This window comes from Chiloscyllium plagiosum, unplaced genomic scaffold (assembly GCF_037043375.1).
Source record: "Chiloscyllium plagiosum isolate Xiang-an unplaced genomic scaffold, Cpla_swu_hap1 HiC_scaffold_7, whole genome shotgun sequence".
Classification (NCBI taxonomy): Eukaryota; Metazoa; Chordata; class Chondrichthyes; order Orectolobiformes; family Hemiscylliidae; genus Chiloscyllium; species Chiloscyllium plagiosum.
The window spans coordinates 997,501-1,023,822 of NW_028270145.1; the positions used below are offsets into that span (position 1 = coordinate 997,501).

The 26,322-nt window shown below is 42.0% G+C and overlaps 1 protein-coding gene across 1 annotated transcript in view; it reads left to right on the plus strand.

The window, feature by feature from the left end:
• Positions 1-26,322, plus strand: part of LOC122556849 (uncharacterized) — a 184,233-nt gene that overhangs the window by 81,568 nt on the left and 76,343 nt on the right. Inside the window, exons 11-18 of the mRNA XM_043704102.2 lie at positions 812-865; positions 1,203-1,247; positions 2,547-2,600; positions 8,578-8,622; positions 8,750-8,803; positions 19,002-19,100; positions 19,217-19,261; positions 22,099-22,197. Of these exons, the coding sequence (XP_043560037.2) occupies positions 812-865; positions 1,203-1,247; positions 2,547-2,600; positions 8,578-8,622; positions 8,750-8,803; positions 19,002-19,100; positions 19,217-19,261; positions 22,099-22,197 (495 nt within the window). The remainder of the gene's footprint in view (positions 1-811; positions 866-1,202; positions 1,248-2,546; positions 2,601-8,577; positions 8,623-8,749; positions 8,804-19,001; positions 19,101-19,216; positions 19,262-22,098; positions 22,198-26,322) is intronic.

Below are 26,322 nucleotides of genomic sequence, written 5' to 3' on the forward strand. Positions count from 1 at the left end.
GGAATATTCCCCATCTTTGTGGATGAGTGCAGCTCCAACTACACTTGCAAAGCACCATCCAGGGCAAAGCAATTGGCTTGAGTGGCACAACATCCACAAAATTTACTCCTTTGGCAACCAATGCTTAGCAAGTCTGTGCCATCTACAAGATGCACTGCAGGAATTCACCACAGTTTCTTCAAAAGCACCTTTTAACTCCACAGTCATTTCCATCTAGAAGGACAAAACCACAAATATTTGGGAATGCCACCATCTGCAAGTTCCCCTCCATGCTACTCCCCACCCATTCTTTCTTTGTCATTGGGACAAAATCCTGGAATCCCCTCCCTAAGGGCATGGTGACTCTACCTATAGCATGGGGACTGCACATTTTCATGAAGCCAGTTCACCGCCACCATCTCAAGGGCAACTTGAGATGGGCAATAGATGCCAGCTCAGCAAGCGACACCCGCATCCCACATCCCACATGAGAATTAACACAAGAAAACTAAACATTGCATCCACGGTTTTCATTATGCTGCCAGAGTTGATTGTGTGTCTCCAGAGCTATGTCAGTAGGACCTCAATCATTACCTTGCAACAGTCACCGGAAAAGGGAAAGGAGTGAGGACAGTTTATGACCACAGATATAACACATGTCATTTCTAGCTGAGTTGGTGATCCGTTGTTTAGAAACCCCTGGTGTTACTTTGTCTTTTAATTCCCTTCTTTTTGTCGGATACTATTAATATTAATTAATTATTCACAATATTCTAAAGCACTAGTAGGAACAATGTAACACGTTATTTTGTCTTGTCTGTATCTTTGACAGGGTTTCAATGGACTTGATGGTGCTAATGGTAAACCTGGTCTTCCAGGAACGAAGGTATTGTAGATCGACTCATAGATGTTTACAGCACACAAGGAGACCATTCATCCCATACTGACCTTGCCAGTTAACAAATAGTGGCTGCACTAATCCCATTTTCTAAATCTTGGGCCTATAGCCCTGGAGATTCTAGCAACGCAACTGAATATTCAATTATCTGTATATATTTTAATATATGTATTAATGTAAGTATTAATAAATATTTTAGTTCAATATTTTAATATTAATGGTAATTAGAGTCTTATGTTTTTGTTTTCAAACAGTTGTATCCAAAACCATCTGAACTGGATGTCTCGACTGTTATTTCTAACGCTTTATATCTGATTCTAAACAGGGTGAAGCTGGTTCTCCTGGAGGCAATGGCTTACCTGGTCCAATGGTAATCAGATTTACAAAATGATTACGTTCTGATGGGCAGACAGGGTCTGAGTATTGGCACAGTTTGATCTTTCTTAACTGTGGCCATCTGAAGTTTCTCTCCAATGGCAGGTTTCCCCTAGAACATGTTGATCTTGGTCTGTACGTAGACAGATCAACAGGTATGTCCAAGGTGAAGTACATATTTGTGTTGTGCACCTTTAAATCCATTTCTTCCTTTGTTATAACTAGAGAATACAGAATATACCTACATTATGTTTATCATTAAAATTGGAGTACTGCACTACCAAATATTATGCATTGCACAACCATTTACAGGTAGAGGATCAGTCTTGATCAAATACATATTAAAAGTATCGAACTAGCCTGACTTACACATTGCATGTTTACCTAGTCCAAACATAGAGACAATGTTAAAGAACAAGCCTTCATGCACCTTTCACTTTACAAGTGTAGAGAGTGAAAATGTATTTCAGGAGCTGATCATGGGTAATGGGACAAATGCTTAATTAATGAAGGGATTTATTGGAGCTGTATTATGTGGATGATGTCATGTCTGTTTGACTGCAGCTCCCAGAGTCTTGTGGTGCATTGTTAATGTCACCAATCCTGAACCACAAAGCCTCATCCCATCTGCTCCAGATGTGTATCGTAACATGTCTGAATAAATTGGTATCTGTACATTAAAACGATATAGTAATTTGAGTAAGCATTCAGACCAAAGGTTTATTTGCCTAATTAGGTAGATGATGATAACTGTTAATGCTGCACAATTAGTCTTATTTTCATAAATAGCTAATATTGTCAGTGTTCATCTAGACTGATTCTTCCAAAGTATTGCAATAACCACCATGTTAAAGGCATTATAATCCCGCTGTTAATAAAGATAATTTCCTTATTGGGTGGTCCTAGGAGAAGGGGCTCTTGATAGGAGGCCAGATTCAAGAGTGGGTGCTTCAATATTCTAGCCACTAATTTAAAAATACAAAAATACCAGGGCTACATGCATAAACTCTCCCAAACAGCGGATCTGAGAGCAGTTCCTCAGCAAGGTGTCCAACTAGAGAGTCAGTCCTTACAGTTACCTCAGAGGCATGTAAAAATATAAAACCGACACTTCTTTTCACTTAACAAATTTCAAGTTGTTCCTTTTGTTTCATCCACAGGTGACCAGCTAACTCTGCATGTACAGATGTGGTTGATTTTCATAGTTGCAAATGTATGTTTCAGCAGCAACCAGCTGAAATGGCTTGTCATTTTTTGCAGTAAAGTTACTGTTTTTGTTCATCACATATCTCAGGGTTCTCGTGGTCTGCCTGGTGAGAGAGGGCGCAATGGCTCTCCTGGAGCAGCAGTAAGTACAGTCATCCATTACAATTGAGCAAAAAGCGTTTCCCCTCAGACATCATTATTTTGTTCCAAATAAACCAGGAGCAGGAATACACCATTTAGCTCTTTCAGTCTGACCTGCTGTCATTCAAAAGGATAATGGCTGATTTTATTTTAACCTTGTATCCACATTCCTGTCTGTCCTGATAACCTTCCACCACCTTACCTTAACAAGAGGAAATATTATCTCTACATTCAACCTGTCAAGATTCTTCAGGATTTTATATGTTTTAACAAAGGTAAAACACATAAGTAGCTACAAGCCGAGCTCCTCTGATTTTTCTTTGTAGGACAACCTACTAATTCCCACTGAGATACATGTCCAGCAAACATTCTCTGAACTACTTTCAATATTTGTGCGGTTGTGATACCCAAAACACTACTCGGGTAGTGTCTCCCACCCATCCTCCTCCTCTAACCAAAAAAAAAGGTTCTGTGCACCAGATTGGTAAGGTAACGAGTTTATTTTTTATTCCTTATTTTTCGATAGACACTTTGGGAATTTAGAATAGTGGGAATGGAGGTTAGGGCAGTTAAATGTTCCTCCTGCAGAATGTGGGAAGTAAGGGTCACCACTAGTGTCCCTGCTGACTACATCTGCGGGAAGTGCACCCAACTCCAGCTCCTTGAAAACCATGTTAGGGAACTGAAGCTAGAGGTGGATGAACTTCGGATCATTCGGGAGGCAGAGGGGGTTATTGAGTGGAGTTACAGGGAGGTAGTCACTCCTCAGGTACAAGAAAAAGACAGATGGGTTACAGTCAGGGGACGGAAAGGGAACCGGCAGGCAGTGCAGGGATCCCCTGTGGCCATTCCCCGCAACAATACGTATACCGTTTTGGATACTGTTGGGGGGGGGATGACTTACCAGGGGAAAGCAGTGGGGCACAGGGCTCAGAAGGGAAGGGGGGAGAGGAGCAGAGCAGTAGTCATTGGGGACTCGATAGTTAGGGGGACAGATAGGAGGTTTTGTGGGGACAAGAGAGACTCATGGTTGGTGTGTTGCCTCCCAGGTGCCAGGGTTCGTGATGTCTCTGATCGTGTTTTTGGGATCCTTAAGGGGGAGCAGCCCCAAGTCATGGTCCACATAGACACCAATGACATAGGTAGGAAGAAAGATGGGGATTTAAGAAATTCAGGGAGCTAGGATGGAAGCTTAGAACTAGGACGAACAGAGTTGTCTCTGGTTTGTTGCCTGTGCCACGTGCGAGTGGGGTGAAGAATAAGGAGAGAGGAGTTGAACACATGGCTAGAGGGATGGTGCAGGAGAGAGGGTTTTGGATTCTTGGATAATTAGGGCTCTTTCTGGGGTAGGTGGGACCTCTACAAGCAAAATGGTCTTCATCTGAACCAGAGGGGTACCAATATGTGCCAATTAGTGGGCGGCACGGTGGCACAGTGGTTAGCACTGCTGCCTCACAGCGCCAGAGACCCGGGTTCATTTCCCGACTCAGGCGACTGACTGTGTGGAGTTTGCACGTTCTCCCCGTGTCTGCGTGGGTTTCCTCCGGGTGCTCCGGTTTCCTCCCACAATCCAAAAATGTGCGGGTCAGGTGAATTGGCCATGCTAAATTGCCCGTAGTGTTAGGTTAAAGGGGTAAATGTAGGGGTATGGGTGGGTTGCGCTTCGGCGGGTCGGTGTGGACTTGTTGGGCCGAAGGGCCTGTTTCCACACTGTAAGTAATCTAATCTAATCTAATATCCTGGGGGGGAGATTTGCTAAGGCTATTGGGGTGAGTTTAAACTAATCCAGCAGGGGATGGGAACCAAAATTGTAGTTCGAGTATAGAAAAAGTTAAGAGTAGGGAGGTACAAAATCAAATTTCAGAGACGCAAGATGGCACCGGCAAGCAAGAAGTCGGTTTGAAGTGTGTCTACTTCAATGCCAGGAGCATCCGGAATAAGGTGGGTGAACTTGCAGCATGGGTTGGTACCTGGGACTTCAATGTTGTGGCCATTTCAGAGACATGGATAGAGCAGGGACAGGAATGGTTGTTGCAGGTTCCAGGATTTAGATGTTTCAGTCAGAACAGAGAAGATGGTAAAAGAGGGGGAGGTGTGGCATTGTTGGTCAAGGACAGTATTACAGTTGCAGAAAGGATGTTTGGGGACTCATCAACTGAGGTAATATGGGCTGAGGTTAGAAACAGGAAAGGAAAGGTCACCCTGTTGAGAGTTTTCTATAGGAGAAAGTGAGGTTCGCAGATGCTGGAGATCAGAGCTGAAAATGTGTTGCTGGAAAAGCGCAGCAGGTCAGGCAGCATCCAGGGAACAGGAGAATCGACGTTTCGGGCATAAGCCCTTCTTCAGGTTTTCTATAGGCCTCCAAATAGTTCCAGAGATGTAGAGGAAAGGATAGCAAAGATGATTCTTGATAGGAGTGAGAGAGACAGGGTAGTTGTCATGGGGGACTTCAACTTTCCAAACAAGTACTATAGATGTGTCATTTTGTTGTCCAGTGTGTGCAGGAGGGCTTCCTGACACAGTATGTAGACAGGTCAACAAGGGGCGAAGCCACATTAGATTTGGTACTGGGTAATGAGCCCGGTCAAGTGTTAGACGTGGATGTAGGTGAGAACTTTGGTGATAGCGATCACAATTCTGTTATGTTTACTTCAGTGATAGAAAGGGATAGGTGTTACAGCTGGGGGAAAGGCAATTACGATGTGATTAGGCAAGATTTAGGAAGCATAAGATGGGGAAGGAAACTGCAGGGGATGGGTACATTAGAAATGTGAAGCTTAGTCATGGAAAAGCTCCTGTGTGTCCTAGATAAGTATGTACCTGTCAGGCAGGAGGAAGCTGTAGAGTGCGGGAGCCGTGGATTACAAAGGAAGTGGAATCTCTGGTCAAGAGGACGAAGAAGGCTTATGTTAGGATGAGATGTGAAGGCTCAGTTAGGGCACTTGAGGGTTACAAGGTAGCCAGGGAAGACCTAAAGATAGAGCTCAAAAGAGCCAGGAGGAGACATGAGAAGTTGTTGGCGGATAGGATCAAGGTAAACCCTAAGGCTTTCTATAGGTATTTAAGGAATAAAAGAATGATGAGAGTAAGATTAGCGCCAATCAAGGATAGTAGTGGGAAGTTGTATGTGGAGTCAGAGGAGATAGGGGAAGCACTAAATAAATATTTTTCAACAGTATTCACTCCGGAAAATGACAATGTTGTCGAGGAGAATACTGAGATACAGGTTACTAGACAAGGTGGGATTGAGGTTCACAAGGAAGAGGTATTAGAAATCCTGCAGAGTGTGAAAATAGATAAGTCCCCTGTGCCAAATGGGATTTATCCTAGGATCCTCTGGGAAGCCAGGGAGGAGATTGCTGAGCCTTTGGTATTGATCTTTAAATCATCATTGTCTACAGGAATAGTGTCAGAAGACTGGAGGATAGCAAATATGGTTCCCCTGTTCAAGAAGGGGAGTAGAGACAACCCTGGTAATTATAGACCAGTGAGCCTTACTTCAGTTGTTGGTATAGTGTTGGAAAAGGTTATAAGAGATAGGATTTATAATCACCTAGAAAAGAATAATTTGATTAGGGATAGTCAGCACGGTTTTGTGAAGGGTAGGTCATGCCTCACAAACCTTATTGAGTTCTTTGAGAAGGTGACCAAACAGGTAGAGGAGAGTAAACTGGTTGATGTGGTGTATATGGATTTCAGCAAGGCATTCAATAAGGTTCCCCACAGTAGTCTATTTTACAAAATGCGGAGGAATGGGATTGTGGGAGATATAGCAGTTTAGATCAGTAATTGGCTTGCTGAAAGAAAACAGAGGGTGCTGGTTGATGGGAAATGTCCATCCTGGAGTCCAGTTACTAGTGGTGTACCGCAAGGGTTGGTGTTGGGTCCACTGCTATTGATCATTTTTATAAACGACCTGGATGAGGCTGTAGGAGGGTTGGTTAGTAAATTTGCAGACGACACTAAGGTCGGTGGAGTTGTCGATAGTGAGAAAGGATGTTGTAGGTTACAGAGAGATATAGATAAGCTGTAGAACTGGGCTGAGAGGTGGCAAATGGAGTTTAATGTGGACAAGTGTGAGGAGATTCACTTTGGTCGGAGGAACCGGAATGCAAAGTACTGGGCTAATGGTAAGATTCTTGGTAGTGTAGATGAGCAGAGAGTGTCCATGTACACAGATCCTTGAAAGTTGCCACCCAGATTGACAGGGTTGTTAAGAAGGCGTACAGTGTTTTAGCTTTTATTAATAGAGGGATTGAGTTCTGGAACCAGGAGGTTATGCTATAGCTGTACAAAACTCTGGTGCGTCCGCACTTGGAGTACAGTATTGTGTACAGTTCTGGTCATCGCATTATAAGAAGGATGTGGAAGCTTTAAGTGATCATTGGACAAGCGTATGGACCTACAAGGAATAGTGTAGGTTAGATGGGCTTCAGATTGGTATGACAGGTCAGCGCAACATTGAGGGCCGAAGGGCCTGTGCTGTGCTGTAATGTTCTATGTTCTATGTTCTAATACAATTAAGTCCTTCCTTAAATAAGGTGTCCAATACTCTACACAGTATTCTAGATGTCGTACCATCAGTGCCCTGTTTAACTGAAGCATGACCTCTATACTTTGCACACAATTCCCCTCCATATGATAACATTCTATTACCTTTCCTAATTTCTTGCCTGCACCTGCATAGTTACCATTTCTGACTCATGCCCTAGAATACACTAATTCTCCCCTGCATCTCAGAAAGTTCTCACAATTTAGATACATGATTCCTTTTTCTATTCTGAGGTTTAAAAAAAAATGCAGATGCTAGAATCCAAAGCAGACAAGCAGGAGGCTGGAAGAAGACACCAATCCAGGCAGCATCAGGAAGTGGGCAAAAGTGAGGACTGCAGATGCTGGAAACCAGAGTCTAGATTAGAGTGTTGCTGGAAAAGCACAGCAGGCCAGGCAGCATCCGAGGAGCAGGAAAATAGATGTTTCAGGCAAAAGCCCTTCATCAGGAAGGATAGGAAGGGCTTTTGCCTGAAATGTTGATTTTCCTGCTCCTCGGATGCTGCCTGACCTGTTGTGCTTTTCCAGCATCAGGAAGTGGAGAAGTCGACATTTCGGGTATAAGGGTTATACCTGAAACATTGACTGCTCTGCCTCCTGATGCTGCCTGGCTTCCTGTCTTCTTCCAGCCTCCTGCTTGTCTCCTTTTTTATTCTTCTTGCCAAAATGAACAAGTTCATATTTTCTCAAATTGAGTCCCATTTTTCAGAACTTTACCTACTCACTTAACGTATCTCTATCTTTTTGTATCCTCATTATGACCTCTTTGTAATTTACTTTTCCACCTATTTTTGTGTTATCAGCAAACTCGACAACCAGATATTCTGTTCCTTTAGTTAAAACATTGATTGTGCTATTAACAATTGTTTACAAATTACAATGCTCAGTTAAATGCTACCAACCTGAATATGACCAATCTATGTCTAGTATCTGCTTCCTATTCATGAAACAATCTTTTCTCCATGAACCCACCCTTCTCTTTCTCACACATGCACACACGTGCACACATATATGTACTCACACATATAGGCACATACACGCACACTAAATGCAGTCCAACTACAGGTTCCCCTTTATCCATGGCCCATATAAATTCCTTCAAACACTCCAACAGATTGGATAAACATCACCTGACAATATTTTGCATTAGAAAATTAAAGGAATCCTGTCACCTACTGGTGGAATGCTAAGTAATAATTATAGTAGCAATAAATAATTGGACTGATATGGACCTGAAAACTGGAACAGGCATTTAATATTGATCTTTAACATTTTGAGCAACCTCAATTTTTCATTTTGATAATATTTGTCATCTCATTCTTTGAATTTCTACCTGGTTATTTCCTGTAATTTTATTTAAATGCCATCTTATTTTTAATACATTCCAAAGAAAGCTGACTCTGAACATGAAGTTCCTTTTTCTTCAGGGTACCCGTGGGCATGATGGCAGTCCTGGTAAAGATGGTGCACAAGTGAGTAAAAGTATTGTTTACTATAATGTACTTTTAATATAAACATTTGATGGATTCTTTTTTTGCTGAAGTTTTTATTTTGTTCAGATATATGCATATAAAACTTTGTTTTTTTGTTTCAACTTAGGGCTCTCCTGGACCACCCGGTACACCTGGTTTTCCAGGTCAAGCAGGAGCTAAGGTATATTGACCAGTCAGCATTTGACAGGACTGATATTGTAAAAGTAACACCTTCAAATAGAGCCATGTTATTACTTGCAATGCATTCAGGTTTTTGCCAGATTTAGATTGTTAATGGTGCATGTAGCAACTGTCCTTGTGTGGTGGTTCAGTGGTTAGCGCTGCTACCTCACAAGGCCAAGAACCTGAGTTTGATGCCAGCCTTGGGTGACTGTGCGGAGCTTGTGCATTCTCCCTATGTCATGTGGGTTTCCTCCAAGATATACAGATTTGGTGGATTGGCCATGCTAAATTGCCCATAAGGATGTGTAGAATAGGTGGATTAGCCATGGGGGTTGTAGGGATAGGGCTGGTTATGGGTGTGGGCATGATGGTCTTCAGAGGATCTGTGTGGATTCAATAGGCCAAGTGGCTTGCTTCCATACTGTAGAGGTTTTATGATATTCTAATCCTATTTTCTAGAACTTGGGCCATAGCCTTTTTATGCCATGACAACGCAAGTGCACATCTAAATATTTCTTTCTTGGATCTTCATCCTTTCCTTTATCCAACAGGTATGAGCTCCTACCTGCCTAAGTGGATGAAGAGCAGTTAAGTGGGGGAGTGACTGGCAGAGGGAGGGAAATGCCTGGTCAGGAGTATAGGTTCTGTTCTCTGCAACAGTGAGATGGAGAATTTGAAGGTTGGGTTGCCTGCGCAGTGCCAAGCTTAAAGACATTTTCTGAAGAATAGAATGAACTTGGAATGGGAGATGTAGTTCCAGTTGTCATTCTGTATGTGGGACCCAACTCCAGGTGGAACAAAAAGTAAAAATCTGCAAAACAAAGTGTCCAAAATGATCAGAAGAACCTCAAAGGTAATAATTTCTGGCTTGCTACCTGAACTCTATGCATATTTTAATGGTCGAAGAAACTATAGAGTTAAAAGATTCTGAAAGAGTCAGGTGGGAAACAGAAAGATTCCAATTCATGAGGCACTGGTGCCAGTACTGGGAAAAGATGAAGCTGTTCTGATGGAATATGTTTTATTTAAACCAAGCTGAGACAAGTTGCCTGAGAAATTGGATAACTTGGATTGTTGATTGGAATTTAAATTAAAAGGGTGATGTTGATGTGTGGGTAAGTTCTCAGGCAAAGGAACAGTTCTAAATCTAAAGAGAAAAGTGCAGTCTATTGTACTGTGAGATGATTTAGAACAGAGTGGAGTGTGACAGAAAGGGAAGAGTTTGGTAGTAATAATGCATTGATGAATAAGATCAAATTGGGGAGAATTATGAGATGTTAGAATTAAATGGATTTTATTTCAACACACAAAACATTTGGAGCAAGGTAGATGAATCCATAGAAACATAGAATGCTTACTGCACCAAAGCAGGTAAATTGGGTTGTTATATCTGGGAATGCTCTCTTCAATAGCAACTCAGCTAGTTCTACATCCTGACCTTTTCCCCTCGCCCTGCATTTCTGGATTGGCATATATAACTTGCTTTGATGTTAGCAACTGGACTGGAACCCTGGGCTATATTACTTCTGTGAGTTTTACCCCTTCAATGCTTAGTTTTTTAATCCATGTATTAGATTCAGGGATTTTACAAATTTGATCTCTAGGAAGTTGTTGGGTAGAATTCTGATGCTTGTCCCCTGTAGCATGTGTAGACTTCCACCCTATATCCCAGTCTCATTTATCCTGACATCAAACAAATTGGATGAGATGAGATTTAAAACCTGACTTTGTATCTTTGAACTCCCACTGGGTAACTGGTTTTATCTCGCCCAGCTTCCCAGGTAATATTGACTTATGGCGTATATTGAGGGACAGGTCCCTTCCCTTTCCCCTCTTTGTTGGGATTTTTTTTTCTCCCAACCTGTCCCACTTCCCCAGGAAAACTCTTAAGTGTATGTTCAGCCTCTACCATACTTCCTGTGGCTCTTTCACCAAGTGAGGCTTCACTTTCATTTGTTCTCTAAGGACTTCTTGGGTCTGCCTTTAAATTTACTGCAAAGGTATCTTTTAACCAGATCTCTGGCTCATCTTTTGTCACCTACCCTGGCCTTTTCTTGTCTTCCATTATGGCTATTTGTGCATCTTTATTGGGTTCAGCCCTGACCCTTCCTGATAATGTTCACCTGACTTCAGCCCAATTTAGTTCCAATGACCATTCACAGTCACATCAAACCTCACACGTTTTATTTTCCCGGTAGGGTTTCCAAATCTCTCTCAGTCCCTTGCCTTAGGTTCTGTCCTGACCCTTTCTATACTTGCAGCCTATCGTCAGCTCTGTTTAATTCTATTGGCTCTTGTTGAGTCTCATGGATTTTACTGCTCCCTTTGGGGCTTCCAATCTCTTTCAGTTCCCACCCTTTTTGCCTCTTGTTGGCTTTCTCCGACCATTCCCTTCTGTCTTTGTGTCTGGCTCAATGCCTGTCAAACCATAACTCAATATAATATCTTTTTTTTCTAATTATGGACTGCACCCATAAGAATTTCACTCCATACTCTTTTCTCAAGTGCTCTTTGATCAGCACATTGGAATTTGTCTTGCTTTCAGGTGGAAAGCCTTTTATTTTCCCCAAAGTCTGAGAAAGCTGGAATCTCCAAGAAAGCTGATTTAACTCTCTGGCTGCTGAAGGTAGTCATTCGTCAGGATTTCTTTTGACACAAATTCCTGACATCTATCCTAGTCAATAGTGATGCTTAAGGAGACACTGACCATCTTTAATGATACTACCACTGGTTTTGTAACTTGAGTTTCTGTGGAAACGTTGAATTCACCAGTTTTCCATTCCATGTCTTGGGCATGCTGCAAATGAGGTGAAAGTGGGTGCTGGAGATCAGAATCAAGACTAGAGTGGTGCTGGAAAAGCACAGCAGATCAGGAAGTATCTGAGGAGCAAGAAAATTGATGTTTCAGGCAGGAGACCTTCATCAGGTCTGATGAATTCCTGATTAAGGGCTCTTGCCTGAAACTTCGATTTTCCGGCCCCTTGGATACTGCCTGACCTGCTGTGCTTTTCCAGCACCACTCTAATCTTCATGCTGCAAATGAGGCAATTATATGGTTCACACATGTCTCCATCCAGTTCTTACCTTTCAAAGGTTAGTGACAGTTCTGTTTTCTCTCCTTATCTTCTTTTTCTCATCAGCTCGTCTCAGGATATTTATCTCACTCCTATCTCTCTCTTTGGTCTATGACAGTTTCCAGATCCCAGCTTCTCTAACTTTATGATCTATGTGTTCACTCATTCCTGTCAGCCAGAATGGTCCTGCCACCCTCTGTTCACCCTCTGTTGGGCAGCACGGTGGCACAGTGGTTAGCACTGCTGCCTCACAGCGCCAGAGACCCGGGTTCAATTCCCGCCTCAGGCGACTGACTGACTGTGTGGAGTTTGCACGTTCTCCCAGTGTCTGCGTGGGTTTCCTCTGGGTGCTCCGGTTTCCTCCCACAGTCCAAAGATGCGCAGGTCAGGTGAATCGGCTATGCTAAGTTACCCGTAGTGTTAGGTAAGGGGTACATGTAGGGGTATGGGTGGGTTGCGCTTCGGCGGGGCGGTGTGGACTTGTTGGGCCGAAGGGCCTGTTTCCACACTGTAAGTAATCTAATCTACATAAATCCCAGATTGGGTAATGATTGAGTTTTGGTGGCAGTTATTACAGTCAGGTACACTAAATACAGATTTTGCATCCATTAGAGATTGGAAAAATAAGAGGTCACTTGGTTAAAACATATAAGATCTTGAAGAGTATTGACAGAGTATTGATGTGGAAAGGATGTTGACTCTGGTGGGAGAATCTAAAATTCGGGGTCACTGTTTAAAAATGAGGGGTTGCCCAATTAGGGCAGAGGTAAGAGATTTTGTTTTTCTTTCAAAGGCCTGCAGGTTTTTGGAATTCTCCTCCTTAATTTGGTAAAGATAGAATCTTTGAATATTTTGAGGTAGATAGCACCTTGATATATAAAGGGGTGAAGGTTTACTGGGGGTAAGGCAGGAATATGGAATTGAGGTTAAAATCAGATCTGTCATGATATTATTGATTGACAGACCAGGCTTGAAGGCCAGAGTGGCCTAAATCCTACCTCTAATGTATAAAGTCATGTGTAATTGCCATTATGCAATTCTCTAGAAGAAAGTGAGGACTGCAGATGCTAGAGATCAGAGTTGAGAGTGCGTGGTGCTGGAAAAGCACAGCAGGTTAGGCAGCATCCGAGAAGCAGGAGAATCAATGTTTCGGGCAGGAGCCCTTCATCAGGAATTCTCCACCATCAACATTCCTACATATTATCATTGACCAGAAGCATATCTAGATCAGTCATGCAAATACTCTGGTCTTAAGATAAAGTCAGAAGCTAAGAATTGCATGAGGAGTAACCCTCCACATAATTCTCCAAACTTTTCTACCATCTTAACTCAGAAGTTTTGTTTTGGAATATTGTCCACCTGGCTGAAAGAAGATACTCCAAGAATATCTAAAAAATTCTGCACCATCCAGGGTGAAAGAGCCTTTAGACTACCATGATGATTGAGGAGGCTATCAAACATATAGGAGGATGTCAGACAGCACCAATTGACTGGTTCAAGCACTGGAATTGCATTTACAGAATTCTGTTGGTAGAATTAATTATTTTTACTTTGTCTTGGACTCCATAGAGGTGTTGGTTGAAATTATTTTCAGGCATTTCACTTATCCTCTACAATCCATCCTTACCCTTTGGAAGCAGCAGTATGGATCTGAGGCTGCTTGAACTGGGAGGTGAAGGAGAAGTTATAATGACTTCCAGGAAAGCAAGGATTAGTATGGAAGAAGTACTTCCAGTTACAGAGCATTTAGATTTTGAAGAATTAAAGAAGTCAACTGTCCTTTGAGTGATCACACTGACTGGTCACTGTCTATCTTGATGGCCACGTGTGCAAATGATGATGTGCTTCACTTGGGGATGAAACCCAATGTCACCTTCACCTTCAAGGCCAAGACTGTCAATTAATGAATGTGCTGCCAGTTCTGGAAAAGATACAGCCACCAAGGGATGCAATAATCCTTGGAATAAGCAAGCAAGTTCAAGACTACAGTTTGGTAGTTACTTGCAAGGCATGGAGGCCAATGCTGTGAATGAACGATCTTTGAAGATGCGACCATTTGCTTGGATAGTTGCAATTTCCTGTCACACAGGATCTTGATCATTTCCAAGTAGATCCTACATTGTGAGCTTGATCCCTGCTCATTTCCGTCTCTCCCAACTCTCTGCTTCCTGGACTTTACGTTTTACTCTTCTGCTGTCCCAGACTAAAATAAATCTGACAATCACGTTACCATTGCCAGTTGGAATTGTTTATTCTAGGTAGATGTCCCTACCTGTGCTCTTCCCATAATTCACATGTGTGTTCACAGAATCACAGAAGTCTTACTGGAAGAGGCCATTTGGCCCATCATGCACACACCGGCTCTTCAAATGAGCATCATTACCTAGTGCCAATTTCTGATTCTTCTCCAATCCCTTGCACATAACCTGGCGCTGTGCAGTATACTCAATTTTCCAACTGGGGTCTAATCATTATCTTATACATATTCAATATCAGCTCCTTGCTCTTGTACCCTCTGCCTCTGTTAATAAAGCTGAGCATGCTGTATGTTTTATTTACTGCTCTCTGCAACTATCCTGCCACCTTCAATGATCTCTGCATGTATATATCCAGATCTCTCTGCTCCTGCACCCCCTTTAGAAATAGAAACTCCCATTTAGAATTGTCTTTCAATGTGTTTTCTACCAAAATGCATCAACTTATACTTTTCTGCATTGAACCTTATCTGCCACCTATCCGTCCATTCCACCAACATGTCATTGTCCTTTTGGAGTTGACCTAATGCAAAGCTGAGATGTTGAGAGCCGAGTTTCCCAGCACCCATTCCACTGAGTGGCTCTGCTGACCCTCCTTTGGGCTATGTTGATGCTCTGGGGCAGTTTTCAGTAGGTTTCAGAAGGTGTGGTAACCTATTCATTCATTAAAATAGGGGAATTTCCAGCCTTGGCAAACTACTGACAAGATTTTCAGCAGTCTTGATTGGTCCTGAGAAGTGCCAGTCTATCTCACATTAGCTTCGAAGTCTAATGTGTTTCAAAAATGTGAACATAGCTGAAAAACAATATATTTGACACTACTACTTTGCAGTAAACACACAAGTGATATTAGGAGACAGTGAAGTTGCAGATGCTGGAGATCAGAGTTGAGAGTGTATTGCTGAAAAAGCGCAGCAGGTCAGGCAGCATTCAAGGAGCAGGAAAATCGACGTTTCAGGCCAGAGCCCTTCATCAGGAATGTGACTGGGAGCCTCGGGGGTGGAGAGATAAATGGGAGTGGGGGAGGGGGGTGTTGGGCTGGGGGAGAAGGTAGTTGAGAGTGCAATAGGTGGATGGAGGTGGGGGTAAAGGTGATAGGTTTATTTCTTCATTAACTTGATGCTACTATCAAGGCTAAATGTCCTACCTTCCACACAAATTAATGATGTAGTGAATGAAATTTCAGTGCCAGTGCGGTGCCAAGTATGTCAGCTAAGTGTCCCAATGTCTGGTGGGTGGCATCAAAAAGCACATGGCTTCAGCTGTTCATACAGATACTGGTTATAGAGGGTCTAAGGGTTTGAAAGGGTTAACACTGACGAGTGCTTTAAACACCACTGTCCATTCTCACGTCATTTGGATTTGTCTGCATGTACAACAATACTAGCTTCAACCAGAACAGTCCAGCATTAGATGTGAAGCCACTATTGACCAGTTATAGAAAAGTAAACAATTTACAATATTAATCAGACTCTCAATGTGGTTCACTTACACTTGCTAGAAGCTACAAGTATTGATATGCAAGGCCCTGAACTCGAGCGTTATCCACCATTGCACTTTTCTCAATTAAACAAAAGTTTGGATGTTAATATTTTCTGGTGCATTCTCCATAAACAAAATCTCAACCAATCAATGTCAGCTTGTAATTCTTGAAATTAAATTCAATAAAATATTGGTGATGACACAGTATTCCCGGTGGATCTCGAATGAAGGTGTTAAATTGGGGGAAGACCAGCTAGAACTGAAATTTGGCAAACTATAACTCAATTAGGCAAAAATTGGAGAATGTGCTTTGGGAGCAACTGTTTGAAGGAGTCTTTTAAAGGGCAGTCAATTAGAATGCAGGACTGGCATGTTCCTCCGAAACTGAAGGACAGGAATGGCAGGATTCAGGAACCTTGGAAGACAGGGGAAATCAGCTTAGTCAAAAATAAACAAAGCATACCTATGGTCTAGGGAACAGATAAGGTCCTCGAAGAATATAGCGAAAGTAGGAAGGAGCTCATATGGGGGGGGTTAAGAGGGCCAAAAGGGGCCATGAAATGTCCTTAGCCAACAGGGTTAAGGAGAATCCCAAGGCATGTTATACATATATTAGGAGCAATACGGTAGCCAGGAAAAGACTAAGCCCACTCGAGGATGAAGGAGGGAGGTTATCTGTGGAGCCAAAGGAAATGGGTGAGATCCTTAATGTGTATTTTACATCATTATTCACTAAGTAGAGGAATGTTGAGGTTAGGGAAGGTGTGTGAATGTCCTTGAGCATGTTAATATTATGAAAGATGAAGTGTCTGCTCTCTTGTATTAAATTAGACAAGGCCCCAGAGCAAGATGGGAAACAAGGGAGGAAAGAGCTGGGGCCTTAAAAGATATTTTTGCATCCTCTTTGGCCTCAGATGAGGTTCCAGAAGATTGAAGAATGGCCAATGTTGTTCCCTTGTTTTAGAAAGAAGATAGAGACAATCCAGGTAATTACCGGCCAGTGAGCCTGACATCAATGGTGGGGAGGCTGTTGGAGAAGATACAGAGAGACAGGACTTATTCACATTTGGAAGCAAATGGACTTGTTAATGATAGCCAGCATGGGTTTGTGCAGGGAAGATCATGTCTCCCCAACTTGATTGAGTTTTTTGAGGAGGTGACAAGAATGATTGATGAGGGAAGTGCAGTGGATATTATTTACTTGGACTTTAGTAAGGCATTTGAAAAAGTACCTCATGGCAGGCAGGTATGAAAGGTGGAGTCTCAATGGATCAGGGGTATACTGGCGAGATGGATACAGAGCTGACTTGGTCATAGATGACAGAGAGTAACGGTAGAAGGCTGCTTTTTGGAATGGAGACCAATAGCTAGTGATGTTCCACAGAGATCAGTCATAGAATCTTTGTTGTTTGTAATATATATATAAAAATGTAGGTGCTCTGATTAATAAGTTTGTGGATGATACTAAAATTAGCAGAGTTGCAGATAATGAGGATGATTGACAAACGATACAGTAGGGTTTGGATAGATTGCAGATTTGGACAGAGAAATGGCAGATGAAGACTAAGGGACGACCTAACAAGGTCAGAAAATTATGAGAAGCATAGCCAGGGTGGTTAGTGGGAGGCTTTTTATCTCAGATGGAAAAGTCAACTACAAGAGGGCACAGATTCAAGGTGAGAAGGGGAAAGTTTACGGGAGAAATGCAGGGAAACTCTTTCACCCAGAGGAGTGGTGGATGCCTGGAACGTATTGCCGGTGGAGGTGGTAGAAGCAGACATGTTAGCAATGTATAAGGTTTATCTCAATAGACACATGAACAGGACATGAACAGAGGGATAGAAACCATACATGGACAATAAGTAGCGTGTGTAAATAGGATAAAGAATCCGTGCAGACTTGGTGAGCTAAAGGGCATGCTCCTGTACTGTATTGTATCGTGTTATTAATCTTAAATTCCAAACCAATTCTGAAAAATTGTTCTAATGAACTTGATACATTAATTTGGGCTCTGTCTCCAAGGCTGTTGCCAGATGTGCTGAGAGCAATTCTGCTTTTATTTCAACTTTCCAGTATACACAGTATTTTGCTTTCATTTGTGATTCCTATTCCTTGGTGTATTACCAATGACAATGTCTTATCTAATCAGAACCCGCTTGTCACCCAGTCAGTACGCTCTTTGTCATGCAGTATAAATTGTTGTTCCCTTTCACAATTTGCTACTGTACCTGTCCTGAACTGCCAAACACCTACAGAAGTAAGTGTTACTTCTCCGAGAAGGTGATCAGTTGTTTGGAGTGGTGGACTTTAGTTAGAAATAGATAATATGCTTTCAATTTCAAACTAAACGTGGTGTTGTAGAAAATGTGCAATTTATTTCAATTGGTCTGCATTAGGAAGGTGCACTCGATGAATTGGTGGTCCCCTATTTTAACGGAACGTATCTCAGTTGATATTTGTGGAATGGAACACTGATCCCTTTCGCGTTAATGATTGAGATCCAAATGCACTTGTTTATATAATCAATGTTATCAAATTTAAGAGATAACAGAAGAAAGGTTACTGAACCTAAGACATTAATTGTGCTTTCGCTTCTCAGATGCTGCCAGTCCTGCTGGGTTTTGCCAGGAGGTTCTGCTATGTTTCTGATTTACAGCATCCGGCAGTTTGTTGTTGTTTTAAATTAAGGAGATAGATGCACTGTTACATGTTGATTCAATATCCATATGATCCAGCAGGAGAACTTTCTTACCTGTCATTCTCTCATTGTGATGGAGTATGGTCACGAATGACCTCCTTCCATTGTCCGATTGATACCTAAAAATGGCACGAAAACCAGTGCAGGATCTGGTGAAATTGGTTTCTACTCATAATTACGGGGCTTTCAGGATGTTCCTGGGACTTTGCAGGCTGACTAAATAAGTATTGCTCGCAACAGGAGTGCTGGCATTTGACCTCGCTTCTGCTTTAGTTATGCTGGCATCGAAAACTTATAGTGGTGTATCACAACTTAGCAGGAGTAGAGCTAGCTAATGCTTTTGTAGTACGCTCCTACTAATACAATGGCTGCAAGTAAGGTGTGGATAGGAATTCCAAAGCGTGCTTGAGACTCTCGGAACTGGCAGAGACTCCGTGCTTTGGTGTCTTTGCAGTTGCACTTGTTTTGTACCAGTCACAACAGGGGAGCAAACTCTGATGCTTTCTGTTCCAATCCAACAGGAAGAATGATAAATTTCAGCCATAAAATATACAGTGTTGCAGCTAAAGTGCAAATGTTAGTCCCTATCTTGTCACCTTGAGTTTTTGATTCAGCTGAATTTTCCAGGAGGTCGCACTGTTTTCAAAGCGTTCTTTTATTTTTCTCTTCTAATGATGTATCTTGCAGGGTGAAGCTGGTGAGAAAGGTTCTCGTGGTTCTGATGGGACTCCAGGGTTAAGGGGTGAACCAGGTTTGCAGGGCCGTGCTGGAATTTCAGGCCCACCGGTATGTAAACAGTGATCAACTTCAACCTTTTATGCCTGCTTTACAGTGACCGATTGATGAATGATAGAAAACTCAGAAAATGTTTCCTGACGGCCTGATCTTTGTTTATATTTCAGGGGAAACCTGGAAAAGATGGATCGCCTGGTGCTCGAGGTTTACTGGTCAGTTAGAACAAAAGTAAAGTGTTAATTAAAGAGTGAAGGTTTCAATAAATATTGTTTCTTCTTATTGGGTTTGGCCTACTATCTTTGAGGAGAAAGTGAGGTCTGCAGATGCTGGAGATCAGAGCTGGAAATGTGTTGCTGGAAAAGCGCAGCAGGTCAGGCAGCATCCAGGGAACAGGAGAATCGACGTTTTGGTTCCTGAAGAAGGGCTAATGCCCGAAACGTCGATTCTCCTGTTCCCTGGATGCTGCCTGACCTGCTGCGCTTTTCCAGCAACACATTTCCAGCTTTGGCCTACTATCTACTTTGCGAGAGGTGTAGATTATTTTCTAAATGGGGAAGGTTTCAGAAATTTGAAGCACAAAGGGATTTGGGGGTCTTAGTTCAGGATTATCTTAAGGTACCCAAGCAGTTTCATTTGGCAGTTAGGAAGGCAAATGCAATGTTGGTATTCATTTCAAGAGGACTAGAATAAAGAGCAGGGGTGTACTGCTGAAGTTATAGAAGCCTCTGGTCAGGCCACGTTTGGAATAGTGAGCAGTTTTGGGCCCTCAATCTAAGGAAGGATGCATTGGCCCAGGAGGGGGTACAGATGAGGTTTACAAGAATGATCCTGGGGATGAAGGGTTTGTTGTACAAGGAGTGGTTGAGGATTCTTGTTCTGTACTGAATGGAGTTTAGACAGATGAGGTGGTCTATTTAAAGAACACAAAGAGGCCTGGACAGAGTGGACATGGAGAAGATGCTAGAATCCCTGCTAGAATCAGGGAGGGTCCCAGACCACTGGAAAAACATTAACATGACTCCTCTGTTTAAAAAGGGCGTAAGGCAAAAAACAGAACATTAGTTTAAACTCAGTCTTGGGTAAGATTTTGGAGACCATTGTGAAGGGTAAGATTTCTGAATACTTGGAAGCGAATGGTAGAATAAGGAAAAGTCAGCATGGTTTCATCAAGGGGATGTCATGCCTGACAAATCTTCTAGAATTCTTTGAGACATAATGAGTAGGTTAGACCAGAGAGAACCAATGGATGTTATCTCCCTGGATTTTAAGAAGGCCTTTGACAAGGTGCAGCACATGAGGCTGCTGAGTAAGATAAGGGTCCATGGTGTTAGAGGCAAGGTTATAACATGGATAGAAGCCCGGCTATCTAGCAGAAAGCAGAGCATGAGGATAAAAGGATCCTTCTCAGGATGGCAGCCAGTGACAAGTGGTGTTCCACAAGGCTCAGTGTTGGGACCACAACTTTTCACTTTATACATTAATGATCTAGATGAAGGAACTGAGGACATTCTGGCTAATTTGCAGATGACACAAAGATAGATAGAGGGGCAGGTAGCATTGAGGAGACAGGGAGGCTGCAGAAAGACTTGTACAGGTTAGGAGAGTGGGCAAAGAAGTAGCAGATGAAGGACAATGTAGTAAACTGTGTGGTAATGCACTTTGGTAGAAAGAATCGAGGCTTGGACTATTTTCTAAGAGAGAATTCAGAAGTCTGAAGAGCAAAGAGACTTGGGAGTTCTAGTCCAGGATTCTCTTCAGGTAAAATTTCAGGTTGAGTCAGTAATTAGGAAAGCAAATGCAATGTTGGTATTTATTTTGCGAGGACTTGAATATAAAAACAAGGACGTACTTTTGAGGCTCTATACGTTTCTGGTCAGACCACATTTGGAGTATTGAGCACAGTTTTGGGCCCCATATCTCAGGAAGGATGTAGTGGCCCTGCAGCATGTTTAGAAGAGTTCACGAGAATGGTCCCAGGAATGAAAAACTTAACATATGAGGAACGTTTGAGAGCTATGGGTCTATACTCAATGGAGATTAGAAGGATGATGGAGGATATAATTGAAACTTGCAGAATACTGAATGGCCTAAACGGAGTGGATGTTGGGAAGATGTTTCCATTGGTAGGAGAGATTAAGACCCGAGGACACAGCCTTAGAGTAAAATGAAGATCTTTTGGAACAAAGATAAGGAGAAACATCTTCAGCCAGGGAGCGGTGAATCTTTAGAACTCACTGCCACAGAAGGCTGTGGAGGCCAGGTCATTGAGAATATTTAAGACCGAGATAGATAGGTTCTTGATTAGTAAGTAGATCAAGGATTACGGGGATAAAGCGGGAGAATGGGATTGAGAAGCTTATCAGCCATGGTTGAATGGCAGAGCAGACTTGATGGGCTGAATGGTCTGATTTCTGATCCTATGTCTTATGGTCTTATGGTTTTAAGATGCTTCCACTCGTAGGGGAGACTAGGACCTGAGGATGCAATCTCAGATTGAAGAGACAATCTTTAAAAACAAGATGAGGAATTGCTTCAGCTAGAGCGTGGTGAATCTGTGGAACACATTGCTGTGGAAGTTTGTGAAGGCCAAGTAATTTTATGTATTTAAAACAGAGATAGATAACTTCATGATTAGCAAGGAGATCAAGGGTAACAGGGAGAACATAGAAGAATGGGAGTTGAGAAACCTATTAGCCATGATCAAATGGGACAGCAGACTCGATAGGCTGAATGGCCAAATTTTCCCCCTATATCTTATGGTCTTATGGGCCTAAATATAAGTTGACAAAGGCCAGGCCATTTGCCTTGATTGAGCATTATTTGTTTCCATGGTAGAACAGACTGGGTAATGATTGTATTGTAACTGCCTTTATTGAAACAAAAGAAATATCTCCAAGGCCTTGTAGAAGCATGCAATGGATTTATTAATTTTCAATTTAATAGTTCAGTTTTTTAATTCTTGTGTGATTTTACATGAAGGATTGAAAAGTATGAGCAGCATAGATTCCCAAACAGATACAGCATTCACACCATTTTCTTTCCATTCCAGGGTCCTCCCGGTCAACCTGGCAGCCCTGGTGGACCAGGTCCAATTGGTAGCCCAGGGCCAGCAGGTACTAATGGAGTTCCAGGTTCCAAAGGTCTACCAGTAAGTGTTTGCAATGCATTTGTTATTTCAGTGCACAAGGGAAATTTCATGCTCATCATAAAAGTTCATATTTTTAAAATAAAGACTCAACAAATATAATATCGTGAATTGAGGAATGATTGTTCGACAAAACAAAAAATAGACAGGACTAAGTGGAGTAAGTGAGGACTGCAGGTGCTGGAGATCAGAGTTGAGAGTGTGCTGCTGGAAAAGCACAGCAGGTCAGACAACAATTTGAGAGGAAGAAGAATCGACGTTTTGGGCAAAAGCCCTTCGTGGGTTCATCTTTGAATTGGCAAGCTGTAATCAGTGGGGCACAAGAAGGATCAATGCTTAGGCTTCAGCTGTTTGATTTTATTTGATCTGATTTATTGTAGTCACATGTACCTAAGTGAAAAGCTTTGTTTTGTGAGCGGTACAGGCAGATCATAGTAAACAAGGACATACAGATCATAGGGAGCTTAGACAGAGTGAGACACACAAGGTTATGGCTGCACGGGAGATGCACATGGAAAGACCAACATTAGCAAGATCAGCATTATTTAAAGTTAGAGAGGTCCACTCCCTCAGTCTAATAACAGCAGGGAAGAAGCTATTCTTGAACCTGTTAGTCTGCGTGTCCAAGCTTCTGTACCTTCTGCCTGATTGGACAGGTTGGAAAAGAGCATTATTGGGGTGGGAGGGATCTTTGATGATGTCAGCAGCCTTTCCACAGCAATGAGAAGTGAAAATGGAGTTCATGGCTTTGATGATGGTCTGGACTTTTTGTAGTTTGTTATGGCCCTGGGCATACCAGGTTGTTATGTATCTGGATCGAATGCTTTCTGTGGTGCATCTGTAAATGTTAGTGAGGACATGCCCCCTTGACCATTGCATCCACATGGGGGTCCAGGACAGATTTGTAATCTACATCAATTATTTAAAATTATGCAAGACTCGATGAGAAGTTAAGATTGTGAATAATGCAAGGTGACTTTGGGTAAGATGAAGAATATTGGTGAAGGATCCACTGTGTGAAATTATCCATTTTGGAGCTGTACAGGAAAGCAGAAGCTGTTTGAATGGTGACAGAGCAGGAAATGCCAAAGTATTCAGAGAGATCTGTGTGTCCTTGTAAGAATCACCGGGAGTTGCCATGCCGGTAAAGAAAGCAATTGGGAAATCAAAGGGCCTATAAGCCCTTGTTGCAAAGGAAATTGAAGAAGTCTTACTCCGTTAACCAGAACTTTGGGAAAACCACACAAACATGCACACATTTGGTTTTCTTTCCTAAGCGAAGGTATAATAGCCTAGGGGAGATTGCAATGCATGCTGATTGGATTGATTCCTGGGACAGGAGAAATTGAGAAAATTGGAAATATGTTCGTTGGAGTTTGAAAGAATGAATGATGATCTTATTGAATCATGTAAAATTCTTGGAAGAGTTAAGAGATTTTTCTCCTGACAAGGAATCTAGAATTAGGAGTCAAAGTCTCAGAATGAGACTTTGATATTTAGGATTGAGATTGTCCTGAGTTCACAGGACAACACCTTGTGTAGAATGTCCTTATTGAACGAGCTATGTGATGCTTGCCTGCAATGATGCGCCCCATATCTGAAGTCACATGAGTATGACAAGTTTGGAAGGTCTTTTGTACATGTTATTTACATCTGAACACTCACTTTTTCATCACAAACAACAAAAACCAAAATTGCATGCACTATCATCATTACCCAAGCTCATCCATTAACATCCATCATCCATCATCCATTATTCCATTGAGTCCCACTTTTGTCCGTTTATTTTCATACATGACATCCTTAGTATATTTGTGTCTTGCTATGGTACACATGTGGGTTGTCAACGTTTCCTCCAACATCTGCTGGTTAGATTGATGTGCTCTCTGGTTTTGTTTCAATATCTCCTCAGCCGATGCTGCTGATTTATGCTTTCAACACTTTTTCATTTAGCTGTGTTATAAAGGGAGGCAGTGGCACAGTAGTAAATCACTGGACTAGGCTGATGTGCATGGAAATGAATTTGAATCCCACCATGAAGTACACAGATCTTGAAAATTTATTTCATTAAAGCCTAGAATTAAAAGCAACCATAATTATGACAGTGTAATCATGTAAATTGTCATAAAAATGGATTTGGTACACTGATGTGCTTTAGTCAAGGAAATCTGCCATCCAGTGACTTCAGACCCTCAACAATGTGATTGACTTTTTACTGCCCTCTGAAATGGCCTGGCAAGCCGCTCTATATCAATTCACTATGAAGTTGAATAACAATGGACATCTCTATGATCCAAGAATGTCAGCTCACTACCACATTCTCCAGAGCAGTTAGACATGGGCATGGTCAATGACACACACATCCCATGAACTAATAAAAGAAATCTGTGCCTGACAATGTTTCCTTTGTGGTCCTGAATTAGGATCATTACCATTGCAGTGTGTTTGTTTAGCTGCCAATGAATGCAAAACAATAAACCTCTTCTGAAACATGTAGGGTCATAAGTCCAAGCTTTCGACTTGTTTTTGCCGAGAGGAATGGCTTTAGCATTGTGTCAAATATCTGGAATTTCAGATTTTCAATTTTGTCATAGCATTAAGCTTAGATGCCAATTTGTTCAATTAGAATGAACATCATTTCATCACAGTGTCAATTTTATCTTTGATTTTTTTTTGTGTGTGTGCGCCTTGCTCTAAGACCATTTACATTTAAGGACTCCATGTGCTTCTGAATAGAATGCTGTGAGCCTGCCTGACAATTAGTTGCAATGGGTTTTCAGAATGTGTAGATATAGAAATCAATTGGCTTGCTGTAACATTTCATGTCTTATGTGCTTTTCAGTTTTAAATAAACTAACACATGGATTTGATCAAACCTTGAGGAATTGATTGATAATCAGGCAATTATCATGAAAATGGCCTGGTAATTTACATTGGAAATGACCAATCTGATGCGGCCTATTGTACTTGAAGTGTCAGGAAGCATGATTCACAACATTAATCTCATACAAAACATCAATGTCATCAAACTGCCAAAACATGTGAAAATTCAAATTTTGTCAGAAAACTGGTTACTATTCTTTATTGACTTCAATTGATACATGACAAATCTTTTTGTGAAGATAACATAAGAACATAGCTAAGGACTAGGAGCAGGAGTAGGCCACCTGGCCCTTTAAGCCAGCTCCGCCATTCACTAAGATCATGGTTGATCTTTTAGTGGGCTCAGATCCACTTACCTTCCCTCTCCCCATATCCCTTAATTCATTTAAGAAAAATCTATTTTAGCTTTAAAAACATTTACTGAAGTTGTGTCAATTACTTCACTTGGCAAGGAATTCCACAGCTTTACAATCCTCTGGGTGAAGAAGTCAGACAATAGACAATAGGTGCAGGAGTAGGCCATTCGGCCCTTCGAGCCAGCACCACCATTCATTATGATCATGGCTGATCATCCACAATCAGTATTCTGTTCCTGTCTTATCCCCATAACCCTTGATTCCACTTTCTTTAAGAACTCTATCCATCTCTTTCTTGAAAGTATCCAGAGACTTGGCCTCCACTGCCTTCTGGGGCACAGCATTTCACATATCCACCACTCGCTGGATGAAAAAGTTTCTCCTCAACTCTGTTCTAATTGGCCTACCCCTTATTTTTAAACTGTGTCCTCTGGTTCTGGACTCACCCATTAGTGGAACCATGCTTCCTGCCTTCAGAGTGTCCAACCCTTTAATAATCTTATATGTCTCAATCAGATCCCCTTTCATTCTTCTATACTCAAGTGTATACAAGCCCAGTCGCTCCAATCTTTCAACGTATAATAGCCACGCCATTCCGGGAATTGACCTCGTGAACCTACGCTGCACTCCCTCAATAGCCAGAATGTCTTCCTTCAAATTTGGAGACCAAAACTGCATACAATACTCCAGGTGCGTTCTCACCAGGGCCCTGTATAGCTGCAGAAGGACCTCTTTGCTCCAGTACTCAATTCCTCTTGTTATGAAGGCCAGCATGCTATTAGCTTTCTTCACTGCCTGCTGTACCTGCTTTCATTGACTGATGTACAAGAACACCTAGATCACGTTGTACTTCCCCTTTACCTAACTTGACTCCATTTAGATAGTAATC